General features: G+C 40.7%; 1 protein-coding gene across 1 annotated transcript in view; it reads left to right on the top strand.

Annotated features, from left to right (window-relative positions):
* The window catches only part of LOC117501582 (triple functional domain protein-like), a 218478-nt gene extending 195376 nt beyond the window's left edge, over window positions 1–23102 (top strand). The window contains 21 exon segments of the mRNA XM_034160494.1: window positions 871–970; window positions 1095–1338; window positions 1483–1590; window positions 2163–2356; window positions 2625–2795; window positions 8852–8947; window positions 10586–10646; window positions 10649–10684; window positions 10687–10732; window positions 12499–12565; window positions 12696–12799; window positions 12900–12969; window positions 13075–13164; window positions 13861–13953; window positions 14040–14090; window positions 14183–14260; window positions 14369–14560; window positions 16110–16290; window positions 16381–16600; window positions 16602–16639; window positions 22975–23102. Coding sequence (XP_034016385.1) covers window positions 871–970; window positions 1095–1338; window positions 1483–1590; window positions 2163–2356; window positions 2625–2795; window positions 8852–8947; window positions 10586–10646; window positions 10649–10684; window positions 10687–10732; window positions 12499–12565; window positions 12696–12799; window positions 12900–12969; window positions 13075–13164; window positions 13861–13953; window positions 14040–14090; window positions 14183–14260; window positions 14369–14560; window positions 16110–16290; window positions 16381–16600; window positions 16602–16639; window positions 22975–22979 — 2245 coding nt within the window. The 3' untranslated portion in view covers window positions 22980–23102.
* The last annotated feature ends 2489 nt before the right edge of the window (window positions 23103–25591 follow it).

Below are 25591 nucleotides of genomic sequence, written 5' to 3'. Positions count from 1 at the left end.
TGGACACTTACATTGCACACGTCATCACACATCTTCTATGAGGTGTACCAAGATGGCTGACAGTGGATCGAAAGTCTGTGGAGTTAACTTTTCAGCAAAAAAAGAGTACGTTTCTATCTCATATCAATAAAAAGTTATTTACAATTTAGTAAAGCTTGGTCCCAGCCGTCATATACGACGGCGTCAGCCCCAGAGGATTCAGGACGAACAGCAGTAATTCCCAGAACCCTTCCGGACGACCAGTGAATCTGAATGTTTCAATCTCTTAGCAGTAAACGAAAGTTTACTGCTAAAATTTGACACATTACTACATAAACTGAGTTAATCAAACTGAGTTGAACTGAAACGGGAGAAATGTGGGGTGAATGTAATCGCAAAGTTATTACAAACAACATCCTTATAAACTTACTTGTATGTTTTTGTCAGCCGATCAGTGCAGTGTGACGGTGAATTACGGGAGCCGGTGATGAACACATTTAAGCAGGGGTGTAAGCAGCTCTCAGTTGAATGGAGTCAGAGCTCCATCTACTGGACAAACGGTGCAAGGACATTTTACATTGCCGACACAAACATTATTTCAGTAACTGTTCTGTTTGAGAAATTATCGGCATTCTATCTGCAAAATTTCGGCTGATAGTGAGTACTTTGACAAGGGCTTATATCGGCCGATAATATCGGCCAGGCTCTAATATGTTATGTGGTTATCCATGTTTGGTGTGCTGTATAGTTTTAGAATTTCATTCATTTCTCTTCAGATAAACGTTTCTTTGTCCTAAAACATTCATTTGTGCTCATTATGCTGAAACACGTGTAAAACAAAAAGAAAACACACAGTGTTAAAGATCTCCTGATCACGTGTGTGCTTGTTAGGGATGGAGAGGATCTGGACAGTCAGGGTGAAGGGAGCAGCCAGCCAGACACCATCTCTCTGGCATCACGCACTTCACAGAACACACTGGACAGTGACAAGGTGAGTGTGCACTGACGCACAAACGCACGCTGCCTACATTTCTGCAAACGTAGACCAGCATCACACGGGAACCAGGTCCTTCTGAGGCTCACATCCTCACAGACCGCCTCATTTCCGTCCTCAGCTCTCTGGTGGCTGTGAGTTGACTGTGGTGATTCATGACTTCACGGCCAGCAACAGCAACGAGCTGACAGTGCGGCGCGGCCAAACAGTGGAGGTTCTAGAGCGTTGCCACGACAAGCCAGACTGGTGCCTGGTCAGGACCACAGACCGCTCTCCTGCCCAGGAGGGCTTGGTGCCCTGCTCCACCCTCTGCATCGCCCATTCCCGATCCTCCATGGAGATGGAGGGAATCTTCAACCACAAAGGTTCAACATCCAGTATTGACTGACAGGGGGCGCCATAGTCTGTATTTACCAAAGAAACGTGCTTGTTTAGATCATTGGTTCAAGTAGCTTCAGATGGAGTTACCGTCACATTTAAACACAGCGGCGCTGTCATGCATTTCACAGATACCCTGTCGGTGTGCAGCAACGACTCCATCATGGCCGGCTCGTCCACAACACTTCAGCCAGGTCACAGCATCAGCTCTCACAACTCACCAGGACCAAAACGACCAGGTACGCTCAGCTGCTCTCCATGCCCATGTTTCTGATACCTTTAATCCAGTCTGTTCATCCAGTTTAGATCAGATTTGGATCACACTTGGTAGAATGACTGAGAGTCAGCCACGGGCAAAAGGATTTGGAAAAAAATCAATTAAAAGTCAGCGTCATCAGCCAAAATTAAAATGATAAATTAGAGATATTTTTGAAAGCATATACCAAGTATGTGTTTAAAGATACACCTATGGATACTATTAAATAGTAATATAGATATGATTTTTTCTAGATTCACTTTGTTGTTTTTAAAGTGCTGTACAAATATTACTATTATTATTATTATTATTATTATTATTATTACTACTATTGAGTCTTGGTGACATGGATACGTTAAACTCTAGGACATAACTGTTTAACTAAAACACTGGAGCCACTGTGGCTTTAATGTAGTGGTCGTGTTGTGTGTTTGTTAAGTATAAAGTGGTTTTCTTTTGGATAGAATTGGTTAAATGTCATCGTGCTCTCTCATTGCCCCTTTTGTTTTTGTTTATTTATTTATTTATTTTGGTTTTTATACTTTTGTCTTCCAGGTAACACCTTGCGGAAGTGGCTCACCAGCCCTGTGCGCCGACTCAGCAGTGGGAAGGCGGACGGCCACGTGAAGAAACTGGCTCACAAGCACAAGAAGAGCCGTGAGGTGAGGAAGAGCGGCGAGATAACAATCGGGTCCCAGAAAGACTCAGACGACAGCGCGGCCACACCTCAGGATGAGACCGTGGAGGAGGTGCGAGGACAGACGATATCTCATATGCACTCAGGGCTTTTGGTTTAAGAGCTCCTTTGATTCCAGTAATGCAAACAAAATATTCAGAAAGTAATGGCGCATCCAGTTGTGAGTATTGCTCCGGTGGTTTGTGGTGTATTGTAAACATGCTGTTCGTTATACTGTGTCATCAGCCGTTTTACATTTTTCGGAGCCCCGAGTAACGTTAAAACCTGCTTAAATCCAAGTTCAACATTCACATAATGTTTCTTCTCCATGTGTTGATCAGCGGGTTCGTAACGAGGGCCTGTCGAGCGGCACGCTGTCCAAGTCCAGTTCTTCGGGCATGCAGAGTTGTGGTGAGGAGGAAGGCGAGGAAGGTGCCGATGCTGTTCCTCTGCCTCCCCCCATGGCCATCCAGCAGCACAGTCTGCTGCAGCCAGACTCACAGGATGACAAGGTGAGGACATGGAGGTGTGAATGTGGGCAGCGGGTGGGTGGCAGAGACTGAATTAAGAGAAAGAAGGTGAACCAGAGAGGTTCATTCTCCACCTAAAAGTGTGGCTTCTGTTTGTAGTATTTAATACTCCATCTCAGATTCAGGATCTTTAGTGTGCTTCTGTCTTTGTTTTAACCCTCTGAACCCCACAAACCACCGACGGGTTTAAAAGACATGTTCTCTTTAAGACAAACAAAAAAAAGCCAAAATTACAGTATGCCGTAGCCAGAAACTGTAAAAACATAATTTATCATCAGGTTTTCACATTTCTGACAGTCCGTGAACTACCCATGTGCATCAAACACTTGCATCCGGAAAATCTTCCATATATATATATATATATATATATATATATATATATATATATATATATGAAACCTTTAAATGGAGTGAATTCATTAAAATGTCTTTTGTGTCATTTAAATTTTTGCCCATATAAAATGATTTCTCTTAGCTATCAATTAGCTATCAAGTCTTCAACAACTCAGCCTCAGACTAACAGTCATGTGACAAAAATTCAGGGTAACTGAATTTCAGCGTGAGGCAGGCAGAAAAAAAAGTCAAAAAGAATGGAGTGTTATGTTGACAGAAACAGTAGAAAAGAAAAGCTAATATGTGTGACAGTTTATCCAGGACTGGTAACACTGGAAAAATGTTGAATAAAGAGATTGCATGTTTTTCCAGTTTAAAATTAATGAATAAATCATAGAAGAAATTCAAATTCTGGTTTGCTCCTTTTTGTGATTTATGACATTACAAATGTGTTGTACTGCAGAAAAGACATTTTTGAGTTTGTTCTACCTTCTTGGAGCCATGATTCTGCTGAAGTGCCCGACTTTTAATTAAAAAAAATAAAAATAAGGCACTGTGTTTTTCTTTGTATTTGCATATGATAACACCCCATGTTCTGTTCTAACTTAAGTTGTAATATGATGTGTAATTGATAATGTGTAAAAGAAAGCAGGGGAAAAAACATGGATCAGATGTATAAATGGTGGAAAAAAGAATGTAACTCATGATTACTCTATTGTTTTTTCTTATAATGATCCTAAATAAATCAAATAGTGTGAAACATCGCTATTTTTGCCATTCTCAGGGGCCCACAGGGATTCAGTCAGTAATTCCAACCTACCAGGACCAGACAGTCCTCCAAGGATTGTTTATACCAGAAAAAAAATCAGAAAAATTCCATGAATAGTGCGTTCAGAGGGTTAAAGTGAAGTCTGAACTCTCTCTTGGTGACAAAAACATAAAGAATCATTACCAACATGAAATATTGGGATTTTAAATTTCACTTTCTTTTCAGTAACGTATTTAAAAGTTTTCTTTTCCTTTATGCCGCACAAATGTAAAATACTTTCTGAAATAATGGAGTGAGCTTCATTATCTTTCTCTTCATTGCTGTTATAATTTTTCGTTGTTCCTCGAATTACATTTTTTTCTCATTCCAGTCTTTTTCTCCCACATATCCCAAAACAGGACATTTCTTGGCACTGTTTTTGGATGACTCCTGAGTTTACGTTGTGTATAATATATACTTTATTTTGATGCATCATATTGTCTCTCCTGAAGCAGTAGACACTAACGTTTCAGGAGGTCCATGTCTCTTCCTCGACCAAAGCGGAGACCCCTCTGACACTAATTTCTGTTTCTCTTTTGTTTCCTGCTTGTATGGTTTGCTGTTTGCCATGCTGTAGCATTACCTTGATTTATGTCCTGTCTTTGCTTTGTCTCAGTTTCCATACTTGTCCATCTAAAATTCCCCCATTCTTCCCCGTCTGTCTCTTCCCTCAGTTCTTCAGTTCGCTTTCCTCCCATCTTGACGCTCTTCAACTATAAATGCTAATTTGAAAATTTCTTCTTTTTTTTTTTTTCTTTCCTAATGGCTGAGTGTTGAGAAGAAAAAAAAAGGCACAATCTCCCTTCAGGTTTTATTTTAACATCCAAAACCTGTTCTTTTTAAAATAATCTTCCTCTCTGTACTTCCTGAAAGTCACTCTTTCAAATTTATGGATTCTAACTTTGAAATATTCCTGAATTGTGTCACTCAGTGTAGATTTTCTCCCATCGTTTTTAATTGCACCCTGTTTGACTTTTATTTTTTAGAGTGGATTGAGCCAAAAGATTGAGGGGAAAAGTGTAGGAAGAGAGGACGCTCCAGCTCAGATTGGATGGTTGTGTTCAAGGTTTTTCTGGAGGCTTCAGTCGTTCAAGAACCTGTGCAATTATTTATTTAGTAACACCTTCAGTTTGTTCAAGCAGCACAGGCTGGTAGTTGAGTTTGCACTGAGGATAGTTGATCCGCTGACCAGTTAGGCGCCTGCAGGAAGACACCCGGTAGAACACTGTCAGGTAGTTGTACCCCACCCCACCCCCTCCCCAACTCTCTGACCCCTCACCACCCTCTCACCCGCCCTCGCCCGCTCGTCCTCGTCCGCCTTTTACCCTGTGTGCGTTAATCTCATAAATCATGCGAGTAATTGGCATCTTTAAACGCTGGCCAGAAGGGCACACAGCCTCACCCAGAAACCTAATTGGGGAAAGTCTTGAAGCACAGCACAGCAAGGGTGAGAGTCTCCTAAACTATGTCTACATATACACACACACACACACACACGTGCTCATTTTCACTCTCTCAGCATCCTGCATTGATTCCAGAACCTGGTAATCATCACTTCAGACCACAAACCACATTTTTCTTCTCCTCATGATGTTTTTTTTTATCCACTGCTGTTTGATTAATTTATTTACATTTTGTTTTTATCTTATTGTCATTCAGCCCACCTCCAGCCCCATTCCTTTCCTTTACTTCCTCTGTGTTGTTTTGCTGATGATTGTGATTTCTTGAAAAACTGACCATGTTTGAATTGTGGCTTTCAGTGGCTGAAACATCTGAATCAATCTGTGTGTTGCTTTAAATAAGTCAAATGTTTAACAGACATTTTCACAGTCGTTGTTTCAAATAACAAAAAAAAAAACAAACATCTACTAATCAGGTCCATCAGTATTTTTCTGATTTTTGCCTCCAGACTTCACCACCACAGTGAAGTCTAAATGAAACAATATTTGCTAGTAGTGTAAACTTTTAGCATTGATTTAAGGGGTTTAATAAAATACTGTTTGAATACTGTTTGCAGAGCTCTTAGGTGATTAGACAAACTAATGTAATTCTAAATCTAAGAATAAAATCACTTGTACAGACAGTTTTCTTTAGAAACGACAGGGAATGTATACATGAATATTTCCGAGTCGCTGAACGTGTCTTGCTCAAGTCTCCCGCGTGTCACCTGATGAAGTGTAGCTGAAATTTCATGTCTTCTTTTTTTGGAAAATTCTTTCCTCCACCATGATGCTGCAACTCGTGGTGTAACAGTTGCATTACACAGAGTGTCTCCAGTCACAGCCACCAAGTCAACTTTCAGAGTCATCACGAGAGTCTTGGTGACTTCCCTCATTCTTGCACAGTTACTCAGTTTTGGCAAATGTACCACATAGTACCATATTGTATGTATTCCCTAGTGATTGATGTAAGTGAAGTACAACATATTCAGTGACTTGTAAATGTCCGACTTGTCTAAATAAAACTGGCTGCAAATATGATGATTGTATTAACAATGATACTTAAATTTAGTTTCTCCAGTTACGTATGGCATGTGAAAATGACAAATAACTGTAATTCTTAAATGATTGATGCAATATTTTTGTTAAACCCCTTTAATTAAAACTAAATATTTACACTGCAAAACCCATCCTGAATGTTTCATTTTATCTCTATTCTGTTGATGTAGAGAGGCAAAATGAAAAAGGGTAAATACTTATACCTGACTAATAATGTATAATAAAGCAAATTAAAAGATGTATTCTTGCCCTTCAATAACCTTGAAATAACAGGACAGTAACATATTAATGTTTCTTTTTGCCATCCCTTTTGTGGTTTATTATTTATTGAAGAAATACACATAATTCATGGCATTAGTCAAACGCCTTGAGTTATGTGTAAAGATTTAATTGCTTACCGCTTGTGTGCAAGATAAAGAAGTGGCCTTTTCATTAAAGTTTCATTATAGTATTTTTAAAGATGCTATGAATGATTTTTTGCCACTAGATGGCAAACCTGGTCCACATTTCAGGATAGAAGCAAAACATCCCTTCTCTGCCATTCCCCCCAATCCTCCGTACTGAGCAGAGCAGATGAGAGTGGGATCCTTTTAATGGGTATAACAGCTATGTGGATTTTAGTCCAACCTCATTCTTGGTAAGAGACATTTTTACCCACTACATGTGATGTTTGGACATATTTGTGGAAAGTTACTGCTGTCCGACATCTTGAAAAAAATTCAGTAGCTGTACTTTTAGTAGTGAGATCTTCTGTCTATTAATAAATGGGGTAAGGGCAGTGGTGGGCACAGTTCCACTAAACACTAATTTGCAAAGCAGACAACTTCGAAAACCATTAACAGGCTAATCAGCTTCCGCTAAATTTAGTTTAGCAAATTTGCAGTCCGCTAACGTTTTTTTGCTGGCATAGATAGTAAAGCCTAGCAGTCAAAGACGTTTGTAAACCTTAAAATGATATATGTTAGTTCTTGACTGTTAGGTGTATTGCAGCAGTCAGACAGCTGTGAGGAGCTGAGCTCATCTCTGTCACAGCAGGGGAAGCAGCTGCGAGGCTACTACCAAGAAAAAAGTCATTTACATTCAACATACAGGGCCCCAGACGTGTGCAGGGGACATCAGAAGCAAGCATTTTCACTTATGGTTTTGATTCATAACTAAGCTAATTCTGGACAGTTCATCAAAATTAAGGCCAACTCTGTCATTTTTACAAAGTAGAAATCACACATATGTTTTAAGGTTTAATGTCATGCACTAATTTGGACGGTTTGAGTATTAACAGAAGCACATGCCAAAAGGCATTATGGGGAAAATGAGCCTCCTCTGATCACTGGTTGGTTGGTTTATTTATTGTTAAAAACCATACACAAGTTACTGTAGCGTGTTTGTTGGTTTGTTTCAGTTTTTAACCAAGTTAAAAACCAACACACAAGTTACTGTAGCGTGTGTGTTGGTTTTTACAAATAAATAAACTAACCAACCAGTAATCAGAGGAGGCTCATTTTCCCATAATGCCTTTTGGCATCTGTTTCTGTTAATGCTCAAGCCATCAGAATTAGCACATTACTTTAACACTAAAACATATGTGTGATTTTTCACTTGTAAAAATGATAGAGTTGTCCTTAATTTCGATTAACTGTCCTGAATTAGTTTCATTTATAAATCAAAACCATAAGCGAAACTGCTTTGCTTCTGATGCCTCCTGCACACATCTGTGCTGTTCCATGTGAATGTAAATGGCACTTCCTTATAGCAGTGGGGCAGGGTGCAGAAAGACAGAAGCTCTGACTTGTTTTGTTGGGTTTGTGAATGCCTTTGCTTTAAACTCAGATGTGTCGATGCTTAAACTCAAAACTGACTTGTCAGTAGTTGACAGTGTACCGGAGTCAATGCTAAAAGTTAGCGGTTAGCTGTAACGTTCGCTAATTTTTTTCCTTTTTTTTTAGCAGTTTATTGGTTTAGCATTATAAAAGTTAACTTTTCAGTTAGCAGATTAGCGGTTATCGAAGCTAACTTTCTGGTTAGCTGTGCCCAACACTGGGTAAGGGGCAATCTTTTCACAAGGCAGGACTAAGGTGAACTAAATGTGCATGTGCAGCTAGACTGTGAATGCAAAAGGGGAGGGAAAAGGTCAGTGCAGTGATGGAGTGTTGCTTCATTCTCTGCACAGGATGCCCTTAATCTGTTAAAGTAGTTGTTGGCTGTTATATTCATGTGTAAAATGTCATTCATAGCACCTTTAATGATTAGAAACCAAGGTGGTAAATATTAATACAGTGACTTTTCTGTTGTTTTCATACAAACCAAAATAGCAGATTGGGATTCACTTTTAGATTATGTGGATAAAACAGTTCTTATGCTCATTTTTCTCCCTTCTTCCATATCTCTACGTTATTGCCCAGACCGCATCTCGTTTATCTGTCCGCCCGTCAAGTTCAGAGACGCCCAGTGCTGCTGAGTTGGTGAGCGCCATCGAGGAGCTGGTCAAAAGCAAGATGGTAGGAAGGGGCGGGGAGACTTGGAAAAAATAGAGAAAAAAATGTGCAGTTGCTTCTTTGATGAGAAGAATACATATAACCTGTACAAGTATCACCTGCCTGTTTACCTGTACAAGTTAACACTTGAAAAAATTAATAATTAGAAAAACCCAAATCCCAGTCAAGCTTTAAATATTCAATTAAAAAACAACAAGTTTGTTTCTAACCACATGAGATGGACCCGACTCCAGGAAGGACTCTGAGAATAATATATTAGTATCTGGCTGGATCGAAAAGTCACTTTACATTTCACATGGACACACTTGTCTGCAACCTACAACAAAGATTTGGCTATTTGTGTTGCCAAAATCTAATTTTCCTGTGTCCAGAAAGAAGCTAATAATTATGGCTGTGTTCTCGTCTGTTTTACATGATGGTGACATTACGTCTTATACCCCAGATTGAGTTTGTTACCCTGCGCTAAGATGTATTCCTGTAGATGGCTGTTCCCCACATGGTTGCCTCTAAGTAGATGATGTGAGCTGCATTGGTTCCTGTTTATTTCCATAGCCACTAATTTGCCACGTCATGACCTGGTCCCGTAATCATAATTCAACTAATTCCAGTGATTGGCTCATGATCAAAGTCCTGCGTGTAAACTCTGAATTTAGGAAATCTGTTTTTAATTTCTTTGTTACCAATACTCTGAACATTTTACAACATAAATTGAAACACATCTGTTTCCACAAACTGTCATTTACATATTTAATAGATCGAAAGAAAGAAAAAGAACAAACTAATTAACTAACTAGAGGTTCCAGCAGTATATTGTATAGCATCACACAGGGTAAGAAGCACACAGAGCATCAAAAGGTATGTTAAAAAAACAATTTGCAAATATAATTATAAATACACAAGTATAAATAACCAGACACTCTGATCAGTACTGTTTACTGGTTACTTCTGTTCCTCTCCTTCCCGTCCTCTGTCTTCCTGTACGCCTCCTCCCCCTGAGTGAGGGAGTTGTATAGTCTGACGGCCTGAGAGACAAAGGAGTTTTTCAGGCCAGTTAGTCCTGCACTTGGGAAGCAGCAGCTTCCATAATAGGGATTATTGGAAGACCGACTTAAAGTTTCATGAAGAGGGTTTTTCAATTTCAATTTTTTTTCATTTATATAGCGCCAAATCACAACAAAGCTACCTCAAGGCGCTTAACTCAAGTAAGGTCTAACCTCACCAACCCCTAGAGCAACAACACAGGTGACAGTTGTGAGGAAAAACTCCCTCTGATGATTTGAGGAAGAAACCTCAAGCAGACCAGACTCAAAGTGGTGGCCCTCTGCTTGCACAATTGACAATACAGGAAATTTGGGAGGTCCACGCTGGTGCACAAGACGGGGAGGCCTGCAGAAGAAACAGGGTTCATTTGATTTGAGTAATTTTGTTAACAAACCAACCAAGAAACAGGCAAAGTTAATCAACACAGGAAATTCTAAACTTTCATCTAAATTTGAAACATGTGATCTGGTGAGAAGAAACTTTGCTCTTAGTAGCACTAAGTTCATTTAAGAAAGTATTCAGCTTCACGAATGGTTTGATTAGTTGCAAATGTTCACCATTTCCCGTGTGCTCTTGTCCTTTTTGAATTTTCTGCTGCAGGCTCTGGAGGACAGACCCAGCTCTCTGTCAGTGGAACAAGGAGACAGCAGCTCTCCATCTTTCACCCATCTGACAACTCCCTCCTCTCCTCCTCCTCCCCATGGATGACATGGATGAACGCCGGACCATCCTCCTGAAGAAAAGACAGTACGTCCACTTCTTTCAACCATTACAACAGTCGGGCTGGCCATATGTTTATATGTTTCTTTTATAAAGTGTTTCCTTAATCAGACGCAGATGAGGGGAAATGAGCAACATCAAAAATACACTGGAGTTCCATATGGTGTCACATAAATGTCCACTCTGTGTTATCTTACAATCTACAAGCACTGAAAGGAAAAAATGTGATACTTCTGGTTGAATAAGCAAACTATGTCACACCACTGTTGTCTTTTTCACAGGGTCTTTCACTGTGGAGGTGGACTGTTTAGTTGCCACTTTCTTTGTCTGACTTTTTGTCACTGCTTCCTGTTGTTTCTGTTTGACTGGCTGCTCATTGTAATCCAGAAATGAGCTTCCCGTTGCCAAAATACTGCCATGATTTATGTTTATTGCGTAATCATCTGTTAATCACCATACGTTGCCTGTCATGGGTAATCATCTCCATGCCAATGAAGTGGCAACAGATGCAGGGTTATCACAGAGCTTAGGAAAGCCAAAAAAAATGCTGATAAACTGAACAATTCACTCTTTATCTGCAGGGATTTCACCAGCTGCTGGTGAATGTGCCTGTTGGTATTAAAGGTAGCCAAAAAAACAGAAAAAGAGCAGAGCAAAAGTCATGATGTCATACTTTTGCTTTTGGATTTGTCTGCCATGTTTTGTTCTTATTATAAAAATTGCAGAAGAACCCTGTGCATGTTACGGTGGTGCACCTCGCAGGAAACCAGGAGGGTCCACAAGCAGTGCATCAGGTTGTAGTGTGGTTGCTTAGGAGACATTGGGGCGTGTCCCGGACACTGTCATGCCTGAACTAGCAGAGTAGGATATTCCAGGACACCACTCCTTCTGGAGCAGGTGCAACAGTGTGACATGAATAGGGAGGGGATTTAATAAGATCAATTCCTGATAAATTTTCTGTGTGGAAAAATTGAAGGCCTGCAGAATTTTTCAGCATCAGTGCAGCTGTTTTTTCTGGTTGCTAGATGTAGAGTTTGACAGGATGACATTTCATCATGAGCTCGTAACGTGGAACCGTCAGATAAAAAATGCCATCATCGATAACATCTGACGCATACAACTCAGTCCGATGAATTAAAAAATGTGGAACAGATTCTCAAGTGGAACTGGTTTTTGATTCCCATCATTAGCCACGAAGACTTGAGATGGTGCAGGTCTTCCTTGCAGGCAGTCGACTCAGCAGGTGGTTTTACTGATTGGGTCCTCCTTTCAACTTAAAGTCTTACTCATCTGTGAAATCACCTGCTGAGGTGATCGATAGCAAGAAAAACCTGCACTGTCTTGGCCCTTCGTGTCCCCATTTCAGACCACACACCTATTTCTCTCTTTATTTATTTATGTGTTTATTTTGGCTGCCACATTTCAGGCTCAACAACATCAAAACAATTTCATAAATTGAAATTATGGAACTATGACTTTTATGATCCACGTATTGCAGACGGTGGTCTTATAAAGTGTAGTATTTGGTGACAAGCGAGTGTGTCGTGTGGCCATTGCTGTGTATTTATGCATATTACGTGTATGTTGTATTAACACCTTGTTGTGCACAACAGAACATATCTCATGAGTTCCAGTGTGCAACACCACAAGTGCTTCTGCATGAACCTGAACATGGCTTTTTGTCACATGTAGTATTACATGAACAACTAAGTATCCCCTCCCCCCTTACGTTTTCTTTGCATTCATGATCTTCTTCTTCTTCTTCTTCTTCTTCTTCTTCTTCTTCTTCTTAGGTCCATCCTGTTGGAGCTGGTGGGAGACAGAAAGAGATTACGTCAAGACCTCAGTCTGGTGGTGGAGGTGAGATGATGCTTTTGGTGCAGATAACTTATTCATAAGTACGACTGACATAAGAAAAGGTTTTAAAATAGAATTTGAGTTATATACATATATGTATATCTGTGTGTATGTGTGTTTTCATTATCTAAAGGGCTACATGAGCAGGATGAAGGAGGAGGGCGTCCCTGATGATATGAAGGGGAAAGACAAAATCGTGTTTGGTAACATCCATCAAATCTACGACTGGCACAAAGAGTACGTCACACATACACATAAATTACGTGCTGCTTTCTCACGTTACATTCACTGGTAACACATTCCTTTGTCCTACTCTCTCTCTTTCTGTATCGCACAGTTTCTTCTTTGGGGAGCTGGAGAAATGTTTGGATGACCCTGACAGACTGGGACCACTCTTTCTTAAACAGGTTTGCCCTTAAAGGCTTCCAGCTTCTGTTTTGTTTGTATTTGATCATTCTGTAACAGTTTTTTTTTTTCTTTCTTATTCTTCTTTTTTTTGTATGTGTGTCCAGGAACGGAGACTCAACATGTACGTGGTCTACTGTCAAAATAAGCCCAAGTCTGAGCACATTGTCTCAGAGTACCTTGACACCTACTTTGAGGTATGAGCTTGTTGTTATTTGGAGCATTTTAATTTAAAACCAGTTCACTGCGCCCGTAGAGCGCAAACCTCCACCAGCACTAGTTTCCAGTTCCTCAAAGTTTTAGCTTGGAAAAAATTTTCAAGGTGGAAGTCCTGTTAGAAATGACTTTTCGGAAGCTAAAATCAATCAAAAGGGCTTTTCAGTGTTACATTCAAATATCCACTAAATCCGCTACACGGATCAGATGCGGATCAAACTTAGTCTATTTATTGAGAGTGCCAGTTTGCACTTCATTGTCACAAATGAGAGTGATTGAGGTGCTTTTGATTGAGAAATAATGCAAAATGTACACCAGATGGGCTTTTCAATATTAAATTCAAATGTCTACAAAATTCAGAATCCGGATCAGATCTGGATCAAACTTTGTCAGGTAATAATGAGTGTCAGTCTGCACCTCACTTTCAAATATAAGAGTGATTGGGGCATGTTTGATTAAGATATAATGTAAAATATACATTAAATGGGGGTTTCGATGTTTAAATAGCCACAAAATTCAGAATCCGGATCAGATCTGGATCTAACTTTGTCAGTCAATAAAGGATAGCGCTCACAAATATGAAATAAATGCGACCTTTATATGAATTTTTGAAAATTCATTCAGTGTTGGCGGAGGTAAACATACAGCTCCAGTGACCTCTGACCTTTTGGGTGCAGGACTTGAAGCAGCGACTGGGTCACAGGCTGCAGATCACTGACCTGCTCGTCAGGCCGGTCCCAAGGATAATGAAGTACCAGCTGCTGCTCAAGGTGAGTCTGATACCATACAGCAGAGGGCAGCAGAGAGCATTGTGATGCCCTTGTTTATGTCTTGGAAATCTGTTTTCATGTTTTAGGGTTTCCTCAAGCAATCTAAAAAGGCGGGGCTGGAGTCTGTGGAGTTGGAGGTGAGATAAAAGACATTACAGAGCCGTGTTGATGATCTCTAATGAGACCCGTCAGGCAGAGAGTCAAACCTGTGCTTCTGTGTGACTTTCAGAAAGCAGTGGAGGTCATGTGCATTTTGGCTAAAAGGTGCAACGATATGATGAACGTTGGCCGGCTTCAGGGATTTGAAGTAAGATACCTCACGTGATTCTAAATGAAAGTTCATTTCTGTTTTTTTCAGTGCATTCAAACAAATCATACTTTACATAATCCGTCCCGATGGTCTCCCTCTCTCCAGGGGAAGATTGTGGCTCAGGGACGTCTTTTGCTGCAGGACACATTCATGGTGTCCGACCCCGAGTGCAGCCTGCTGGGCCGGATGAAGGAGAGGAGAGTCTTCCTCTTTGAGCAGCTGGTCATCTTCAGTGAGCCACTGGACAAGAAGAAAGGTTTCTCCTTACCAGGCTTCCTCTATAAAAACAGCATCAAGGTAACATGAGGGGGGGCAGCTCTGGAGACATAAGAATACAGAACCTTAACAAAAAAAAATATCCTCTTTAACCTCAAAGTGAAAACAAGTCTCGTGAGGGAAGCCATCAAGACAAATTTGAAGTTAGTATACGGTGTTGCTGTACTGTTTAAACTTAGACTGGCATATCAGGACTCTAGCCTACATTTCATGTCCTCTCCCTAAAGGGCATGAAAGGACAGTCCTCTTCTTATGTTGCATTGTCTGTCTCGGTCAGCCGAATAACAGAAATTTAAGATGGTAACACCATGGGTTGTTCTGGTTGTCTTGGTGGCTTCCCTCACTACTCTATTTCATGTGTGGTCACTCAAGTTTTCAGGATGACCTGCTTCTTAATTTGTTAATGTTTAACTTAACTCCAAAGGAAATTCATTGAGAATATTATGAATACTGTATATACATATACACACACATATATATATATATATATATATATATATATATAATATATATATATATATATATATATAAACTTGATTAAAAAAAAATTAATTTGAGATTACACAATAAACACACAGCACTGCGATCTTCCACTATTCTTGTCATAATTCCTGGAAACCTTTGACAGATATGTTTCCCAGAAGCTCATGGTTTGAAATCTTGTCCATACCTTGGAAAACCTTAGAGGGTCCTGGAGGGTATCTGTGATGAAACAGGATGTTCCTTCATTCCATTTTTTTCTTGTTTTAACCATGTTGAGATTTGTCGAGATATTTGAAAATGTGTTTCCTCAACTTTGACAAACTTTGGCAAATCCCTTCACATCACTGGAAGGTTCCCAGAAATGCCAAGATTGTGCTAAAGTTACAGATTTATGGTACAAGTCCAGCAGGTCGCATCATCAAAAACATCTGCTCGATCACATTTGTGGGTAACTGTGATTTCAGGAGTCGGTTTGTAACAGTTATAGACCCTGACGTTGAAGGGATACATCTGAGAACAGGTCAAACCATTATAACAACTGTTAAACAAGCAATAAAGGCTAAATCAAAAATATTTAATTAATTGTCGTAATTTGTACACCCATAAATAAATTATTTAAACTGTTTTCCATGCAGATATTGGAAATGTAATAATATCATTGTGAAACTTTTTATAGTCGATGGGCCTTAAATGTTGTTTTAGCCTGTGTTACATTAGTTTACATGGCTCTGTGGTAAATGCTCCGTACTGTACCAGTCTGCAGAGGGCAATACAGATACATTGGCTTAATTGGCCTAAATTTACAGTCTAGAAAATGTGCTGACTACAGCACAGCTCCCCCTTGTGGACAATCTGCCCTGTGCTTAACAAGAGCCAGTTTGTGATTCATGTCTATAAATGTTAAAATAACAGCAGATACACAAAGTCAGATGAGATTCATGTGAAATTAGTTTGAAAGGCTAAATATTAAAACACTTGTCCTTTACTTACACCGGCAGCATTTTATTTATGTGTTGCTTTTATTGAAAGATTAAACATCCGATTCAGATATAATCATACTGAGTTTGAATGTTTTCCCACCATGTAGGTCAGCTGTTTGGGTCTGGAAGAGAATGTGGAAGGTGATCCCTGCAAATTTATGATCACTTCCCGCTCGAGCAGTGGCACCGTGGAATCCTTTGTGCTTCACTCCTCCCACCCAGGTGTGCGTGAGGTCTGGACCCTTCAGATCAGTCAGATTCTGGAGAGCCAACGCAACTTCCTCAATGGTAGGCAGACACACAGTCACAGGAAGAACAGTAGAAGAATAGTTCATCATATGATCTCATGTTGTTTGTTTTTTTTTCCGCTAACTGCAGCTCTAACGTCACCAGTTGACTATCAGAGGAACCATGTAGGTGGCAGCACTGGGCATTGTACGCCCAGCATGGGTGTTCCAAGTGGTCATAGTGTGTCTTGTGCAACCCTTGGAAGTGGAGGACCCCAGGGGAGCTCCATTCCTACAGGTCCCCAAGGAGGTTCTCGTCGACCCTCTAGGATCCCCCAGCCCTCCCGCTTGCCCAGCCCCTACGGCAATCACCCCCGGAGCCAACATGGACGGCCCCAACAAGATGACAGGTATGGCTAATCTCTGAGTCTGAAGGACATGTTTTGTGAGGCCTAAAGAGGTGCCAGAGTTGTAGGTAGGCATGGGCTGGTATTACGCCTAGTTTTCATGTACTGTATGTGCACCATCTGTAATGTACACAGTAGGCCCTCTGGTGTTCAATGCCAAGAAATGCATTTCGTTATGGAGGCCACAGCAGCCATAAGAGGCATGGAATATGCACACAGAATATTTTTCAGACAAAAATAAGAGGCCACAATTTGCCCCTTACAGCTGTAAAATGAGTGTGTTAAAACTCACTCAACTGCTTTCTTTTCACTTATCCAACTACAGTATTTGCAGGCGTGCACATAACTGGTGCTCAGGTGATGATGATGATGATGAATTTATTTGAATATGTGTGTAGTACACAAAGACAAGACAAAACAATATCATTACTACATAGAGAAAGTACATATTCAAAAAGGAATGGGAAGAAGTATAGACTTATTAGTCCCATCCCTTTACTTTGAACTTACAATACAACTTCAAGGAATCAAGGAAATTTTATTGGCATATGCACAGAACAGAAGAACATCTTCCCTGCACAATGAAATGTGGCTACTGCATTTAACCCATCCTATTTGCCAGTAGGAGCAGAAGTCGCCATTAGGCGCCCGGGGACCAGCTCCAGATGTACATCCCTGCCTTGGTCAACAGTAGGGCTGAGCAACCCAACACCGACCCATAACAAACAACACACACAACACATAGGCCGGCCCGGTACATAAAACAGATATATGAAAGCAAAACACGAGGGAAAAGGAGAAGAAAAAAAAAACCCTCATAGCTGCTGCATTACACAGCGGCAATGAGGAAAAAAAAATCCCATCAGCACATAAAACAATAATCACAGAGACAAAACAAGGACACAGGACGACAACCGAGATTTGAAAGGACCAGTTTATCAGAACACTCCGGAAGGCAGCCAGTTCGGCGCCGTCAACGGCCTTGTCCGACAGTCTGGAGGGGGAAGGGAACAGCCCTGCGCAGTCTGAGAAAGTCCTGGACAGTTCTAACACAGTTCACGTCAGAGCTGGAGAAGCTGAGGGGAGGGGGGAAGACCAGGGAGCGAGGCTTAAGTGTTGATCTTCTGAGGAGGTTTTTATCACAGCAACTTATATCATCATTTGGTTCCTTGGTTACAGTGTTGTTCCCACTTCTACAATTTATATGTTTCAGAAGTTTCAAGACAATTATAACAATTTATACTCACTTATTTGTGAACATTTCTTGTTGCTTTCACAGTTTCAGTCAACTTTACACATAAGAAATTCCAACATTCATTTGCATCATTTAATAAGCAAGTGCAACGGAGTTTCTTCTATTGCTCAACTCTCGAAAATGTATTAGTTCTAAGTTGCTTCACTGTATCATGACAAAATCACTTCTTTAAACTTCTTTTTAAACCTTCTCATGTCTGGACACCCTCTCAGCTCTTCACTGATTGAGTTCCAGAGCTTCACACCACAGACCGAGACACACAAACTCTTTCTGGTAGTGAGAGCTCTGGCATGTTTGAATTTTAGTGCACCTCTCAGATTGTATCCCCCTTCTCTCTCCATAAACTGTTTTTGAACATTATCAGGCAAAGTATTATTTTTTGCTTTATAAATTATAATTACAGTTAAGTATTTTACCAGATCCAAAAATTTCAGTATTTTAGATTCAAGAAACAGGTGATTTGTGTGGCTCCTGAAGCTGACATTATGCATAATCCTAATGGCTCTTTTTTGAAGACATACCAAGGTCTGTAAAGCCGTTTTATAGTTGTTCCCCCACACTTCAGCACAGTAACTTAAGGGTGATTCTTAGACTACGGCACTTATTATGTCTTTTGATCATATTGTATGAAAAACAGAAAAAAGGGGAAATTTCACACTTTTATAGTTATCTTTACAATGAAAGTGTAAGAAATTTGTTCTAGTAGTCTATGATGACTTTTTCACCTTTTTTCAGCATCATTATATGCAAATATTGCCGTTTTGTGCTGATCTTCAATGATAAAAATGAATGGTAAAGAAACGTTTTTTCTAATGTTTTAAAATATCTCTGAATAAAATATCAGTAAAATAATCAAAACATAATTGGGGTATTCAATGTCATACAACTGTTGTGATTTTTTTAAACAAAATGTAGTTGTCCCACACTATTGCTGTAATTTCCACCACAACACTGTAATGTCCCTAAACAGTTTGTATGAAAGATTGTTTGGGTAGTTTCTATGGAGATAAACAGTGACATCAGAGCACATGTATATAGCGCCAAATCACAACAAACAGTTACCCCAAGGCACTTTATGTTGTAAGGCAATGGTGTGGTGGAAATTACATTTACAAGGCCAATAGTGCCCGTAGTTAAAGAATCACCCTTAAATACGGTAAAACCAATGAACAATACAATAGATGTAATGATTTTTTTTTTTATCAAGAACATACTGTATCTTGCTTTAGTTATTACTCCGATGCTTCTTGCAAGTTTCCAAGAAAGCTTTTCATCGACCAGTACTCCTAAGAACTTTGTTTCTTTAACCCACTCTATATTGCAGCCATCTAACACAACCTTTATTTCAACATTTATCTTCTTATTACCAAATATCATCATAGTTGTTTTGCTTAAATTTAGAGCTAATTTGTTCCTGTTAAACCAAGTTTGTAAATTTATTCATTTCTGATGCTACATTTTTCAATAAATTTTGTAAATTACCATCTGATTAAAAAAAATTGTGTCATCTGCAAACAGCACGAGCTTCAATAATTTAGATACACCATACAACTCATTGATGTACAAAATGCTCGTGTGTGCTAAAAATAAACAGAAAACCCAGAGGGAAGCACTTCTTCTCGAGGAAACGTGCAGATCCTTATAAAGCCTTAAAAAGCATTGAATTTGTTCATCTAAAAATTAAAGCCTTAATTGGTATTAAAGTAGGATTTTATGCATATTTTCTTTTGGCATTGCAATTATCAAAATAAATGGGAATTTCTTTTTTATATACATATATATGTAATCTCATAACGTTACGTAAAGCGAAATAGAGGAACTAACAAATCTCTTTTCGAGCAGAGATGCTTTCAACTAGCAAGATGTAACTTAATTTAAGACATGAGGAAGTGTAAATTTAATGAAAATTGGCTTTTCAGTGAAGATGTTTTTGGTGTGGCTTAAACCAGTAACAGTGTTCTATGTTACAATAAATAATTGGGTAGATTTTTGCATAACCCTCAGCCATTTATGTTGTTTCTTCTTCTTGTCTTCCTTCTTCTTCATCTTCATTTTTGGTTATTGTTTTGTTGGTCTTAAATTTCATTCTTTCATTATAAAAGCTTTAAATTTGTCTTAAGCTTTGGGAACCCTACTCTCTGTGTTTTGTGCTGCATATCATTTATTTTTAGCACACAGATGCGCCAGTTATGTGCACTCCTGATTATACTATGTAACAAATTTTTATTTTTGTTTTGTTCCTGGGTACACAGTGTGTTTTCCTAACCTGTTATGCCTTAAATAAATAGAAAATAGCTGTTATTCCACAGAAACTTTGCTTCAGTGATCAGGACAATGATATTTTGAAATTTGTCTGTTTTCAAGAATATTCTTGATTCGCCTTCATTACTACTGAGTAGTCTTCTAGAATATTCTTTAACTGTTAGAACTGTCCAGAATTTTCTAGAAGTTTCCAGAATTATCTAGAAATTTCAAGAAACTTTTAGAACTTTCTAGAACGTTAAAAAAAATACAATCAAAGTTTGTGCTGAATGTAGTCATTTTTCCATAGACTTTAGACATAAGCAGTTGAAATATAACACTTAGAAGCCAGGAACAAAAATTGTGTTACATAGCGTTATTTGAATGTCAAGTCAAGCAAAAGAATTGAATGAGCTAGCATGTTCGCTTTCCAAAATGAGTTAGCTTTCCAAGGCTAGCTTCTTGGCACACTGCGTATACAGTTTCCAACATGCACAATGGCAAAAGTTCAGCTTTTTGGGACGTTTCCCGCAACCATGTACTCGAGGTAAATTCCACCAAAAATAAATAAAACCTGAAGGAGGAGCTTCACACCTGGGATATGACAGACGGTTGGGTAACTGGTAGTGACAGAAGTATGTGGGAGAGTTTTGCATTATTATAACTTTATGGACATATTGTGGACACATTATTTCAGTGTTGATGCACACATTCTCTCTCCAGCCATCTTTCTTTGCTGCTATATTCGCTGTTTGTGACATATGAAAACCAATATTTTATTTTTGACATTCACAGTCATGCAGACTCACATGGCTAACCGCTGAAGGTTGCCGGAGCTAATTCAGTGTGAAGTCTGTTAGATTAGTACGTCATGGTTTTGTAGGGAGCAAACATTTGGCCCGCTGCACATCAGTGAGACACAGTTTTCCACCAGCAAATCCAAGGATTCTTTCTTTATTCAAAAGCTTAATAGTTTTTGTTAAACAATTCTGTTCAACAATTCTGATTCTGTGGCATTTTATGTTGAATTCACAGTGAGTGACACTGGGGGGAAAAAATTTACTCAAGTTGCCAATATGACATAGTATTTGCTGCATTAGTGAGACTACTGTATTTATTTTAAAAAATATAGCAGCTCCGTACCAAGCAGAGGTGGGACAAAGTCACTGTCCAGTCATTAATCTGCAAGTCCCAAGTCAAGTCTCAAGTCAGCTTGCAAACAATTGCTGGTCATTATGACTTGAGACTTGACTTGGGACTTGCTGATTCACTTGGGAGTGACTTGATGGTGACTTTGTCCCAGCTCTGGTACCAAGTAGTTGAAGTTAGTGTCAAAATAACATTGAATTCAGCAAAAAGGGTGGGGGGTTGTTTTTCTTAGTCACTCTTCAAAAACACGTTTTGCACAGTAGGTGGCTTTCCTCTTCTAAGCTGAAGTCATCTGATGTTTGTCGGTTGTAATGCACAGGTTTAAACAACATGAAGTTCACTGAATAAATACTGTGGAATGATATCAAGTTTGTTCGTAGAGCTACCGTCCAGGCGAACAGGAAATCTTCGTGTCATTTTCAAAACACAGCATAAATCAAACCAGGAATTGGCTCATGCCTAGTTGTGAATTCTGCTCACATATGATCCAGGTTCATCTACCCGTCCTGTCCCTCCTCCCCTAGTCCCTCCAGGGGGTAGCCCGCAGGACAGGCGCCCCATCGAGACCTCAGATGATCAGGTGCAGCCTCCAACCCCTGCCAGCATTGTAGCACCTATTCCCCGTGCCACAGTTGGGCCCATGCGTGCCACACCAGCTTCCAAACCTCGGCCAGGAGCCATCTCCCCTATGGCCTCCCCTATGGCCACTCAAGCCTTTAGCAAAGATGTCCTTCCTCCTCCTCCATCCAGCCCTGGACATAAGTCTGGATCGGGATTCTGGAGCTCTGTGCCAGGCTCCCCAGCCAGCCGGCCTGGCTCATTCACCTTCCCAGGGGATGCAGGAGATACGCCGGTCCGTCAAAGCTCAAACCACAACCAGGCTGGCTCTGGATCTGGGAATCAAAACCAAACCCAAAGACACTCCACGCACAGCAAGGAGGCTGACCGCATGAGTACATGCTCATCGGCCAGCGAGCAGTCCATCCAGTCCACCCAGAGTAACGGGGTAAGACTACTGCCAGCTGCCCAGACTAATACCGAGCCCAAAGAAGGTGTGCTCTGTCCTGTTCTGCTGGGTTTCTGTCCTGTTGCAGCCACTTTTACTAATCTGTCCCCACAACCTTCAGCTCTTCAGTACCTTCTCTAGCTTTAAGCACTTTCTGAACTCTGATGTCTCTAGCAGTGGTTTTCGAGTCGGTACATTTCTGCTGGAGCTTCAACACTTCAGTGATTTCCTGTGACACTGTCTCTAACAATCTAACAACACTTATACTAACACCTGACTTCCTCCTGATCGCCCTTCACCCCCTGAACTGTGTCTTCCTGCAACTAACCTCCAACCGTCTTTGCCTGGAACAGTAAAGATAAATGATATGGGGTCCATCCAAACCACCGTCTTTCTTCATCCAGTTGTTTATTCAAGACGAAACAAATTAATCGTTTTTGTCTTTCTTGCACTTTATTCTGAAAAAAATCTATTTCCAGCTCTTGTCTACCTCTTTTTACTTTGTTCCCCCCTCATTTTTGTAAAAATATAGTAGATCTTGTACATTTTCCTGGAGTTCACATCCTGTGCTTATTTTGTGTCATTCATTTGAAATCTCTTAGAAAAGAGCAAGAGCTTCGATATGTTTATAGATGATGATTTCACCTGCTGAGTAAATACTCATCATATTTCGTCCCTGTGCTGCAGAGTGAAAGTAGCAGCAGCAGTAGCGTATCCACCATGTTGGTGACCCAGGACTATATGGCCGTGAAAGAGGATGAGATCAGTGTCATTCAGGGTGAAGTTGTCCAGATTCTGGCCAGCAATCAGCAAAACATGTTCCTGGTGTTCAGAGCAGGTACCGAGCAGGGCCCCGCCGCTGAGGGCTGGATTCCCGGATTTGTGCTGGGACACACCTCAGCCATCGTCCCAGATTGCCCCGAAGGATCCATCAAGTAAGAATTACTCCATGAAAAGTCTATATGTACTATTTTGCTGTATTTTCAGAAGGGTTTTGGTGATATTTGGGCCGGATTTTGCAGTCTTGTGCAACAAGCTACAGTCATATTCGAGGTTAAGTTACTTGCTCCACATAAAGGCAACTCAACAGGGTGATTGGTACGTTTGTTGACTACAAGGGGATGATTTTAGAAGTTGTTGTTCCAACGTCCCCCTGTGTTAACTGGTCCAATGGTTGTGGACGGAAAACCACTGTTCATTGGGCAGTTGCTCTCCTGAGAGTAAGTGAGTTGTATGAAGAATACAGGTGTTTCTCGATCACCATGATGTCATGGATCTTGTCAGCAGTCTCCTGTGTTGTGATGGACACCAACTTTACGAGAGTCACGTCTTCCTCTATTTGGATAAGCCAGAGGTCACGAATAGGTGTCAGAAACAGCTGATGGTCCATTTTCAACATTCTGGAACAGAGTAGCAAACGTTTAATTCAGACTTCAAAGAATGTAAGGTCTTCTTCTACCTTTGTCCACAGACTAATCAGTCATGTTGTATTTGCTGTATAACTTGAATAAGGTGTTCAGATCGTGTCGATCTGCATCAAACTAAATCCCTGTGTGTCCAGTTACTCCGTTTGAACTTTCTTTTTTTGTCCTAGTAGGAAGTCTTCATCCTGGCATACGTCCCTGCGCATTCGTAAGAAGTCTGAGAAGAAGGAGAAGGAGGCGAAGAAAGAGACAAAGCTGGAAAACGGGTACAGGAAGTCCAGAGACGGTCCGGCCAATAAGGTTTCAGTAAAGGTGAGTTTGTCCTAGTTTTTGCTCCTCAGTTTTATTTTGTTTGTCTTCTGACATTCTTTGTTCTCTTCACAGCTTCTAAATCCAAACTACATCTATGACGGTGAGAGATGGAGAAACACTTTGACCAATCAATAAATCATATTTTAATAATAAACACGCTTTAACTAAGAGGCAGCGCAGAGTTTCAGCCCGTTATTGATCTTTTCCAGTGGCCCCCGAGTTCCTCGTACCTCTAAGTGATGTGACGTGTGACAATGGAGAGAGCATCACTCTCAGGTGTAAGGTCTGCGGTCGACCTCGGGCCACCGTCACTTGGAAGGGACCCAACCAGAGCAACCTCACCAACAACAGACGCTTCAGCATCGCCTACAGGTAAGAGAACACAGACCCGTGAGACCAGGAGTCCACGTCTAACCGCACGCTCAGTCCCACAACGGCGTTTATTGTCTTTGATGTTTCAGCGATACGGGTGAAGCGACCCTTCGGATTATGGACGTGGCCTCTGAGGATGATGGTGTTTACGCTTGTGTTGCCACCAACGACCTGGGAAGTGTAACATCGTCAGCCAGCCTCAGAGTGTTAGGTGAGTGCACAGACACCCAACATTCTGCCACAGAGGTTGTTGGCTCGCTGGCGATTGGGTTCATGTCTTATTTGTGTTTGTCTCAGCGGTGTCCACTGATGGGATCAGAGTCAGTTGGAAGGACAATTTTGAGTCTCACTACACCGAGGTGGTGGAACTGGGCAGGTAACGTCATTGCGGTTAAAAACCGAGATGTCTTTTTTTTTTCTTGTACTTTTTCTTCTTCTTCTTTACCATATGTGGTCACAGTAACTATAAGTGTTGCTGGCTGTTAGCATAAACTGTACCTCAGTATACATGACATCATTGTAACAGTGTCCGGTATACAGAGCGGTACACTTTATTTCACACTTCACTTCCAAACTCACTGACTCCTAGAAAGTTTTCACCACACATTCCAGTGACAGTGTTTTTTGTTTTTGTTGTCATTGACACGACGAGCGTCAGCTTATGTCCTCTGACTCTCTAGGGGTCGTTTCTCTGTTGTCAAACGGTGCGACCACCGCGGCAACAAACGCACGGTGGCGGTCAAACACATCAACAAGAAGCTGATGAGGAGGGACCGTGTGACCCAGGAACTCAACCTGATCCAGAGGCTGCAGAGTCCCCACATCGTCAGTCTGCTCGACATGTACGAAACCCCTGGCAGCTACGCCCTGGTCCTGGAGATGTGAGTACAGATCGGAGACGCTCCCGCAGACGGGCCGGACTAACGCACAGCTCAATAATCCTTTGGCTGTTTTATGTTGCACGCTTCAGGGCAGATCAAGGCCGTCTGCTGGACTACATCGTAAGCTGGGGGAACCTGACGGAGGAGAAAGTTGCCTGCTACCTTCGGGACGTCTTAGAAGCTTTACACTACCTGCACAACTGCAGGATCGCACATCTGGATGTAAAAGTAAGTGCTTTACACTCAGTGTTCTCATTTTGTTTTTGATTAGGTAGTAGCCTGTCCGAATTCTGCATGACCTGGATTAAGTATGAG

This window comes from Thalassophryne amazonica, chromosome 20 (genome assembly GCF_902500255.1).
Source record: "Thalassophryne amazonica chromosome 20, fThaAma1.1, whole genome shotgun sequence".
NCBI classification, from domain to species: Eukaryota; Metazoa; Chordata; class Actinopteri; order Batrachoidiformes; family Batrachoididae; genus Thalassophryne; species Thalassophryne amazonica.
The sequence above is the reverse complement of the archived record's forward strand: the minus strand, read 5'-3'. Positions and strand labels throughout refer to the sequence as shown.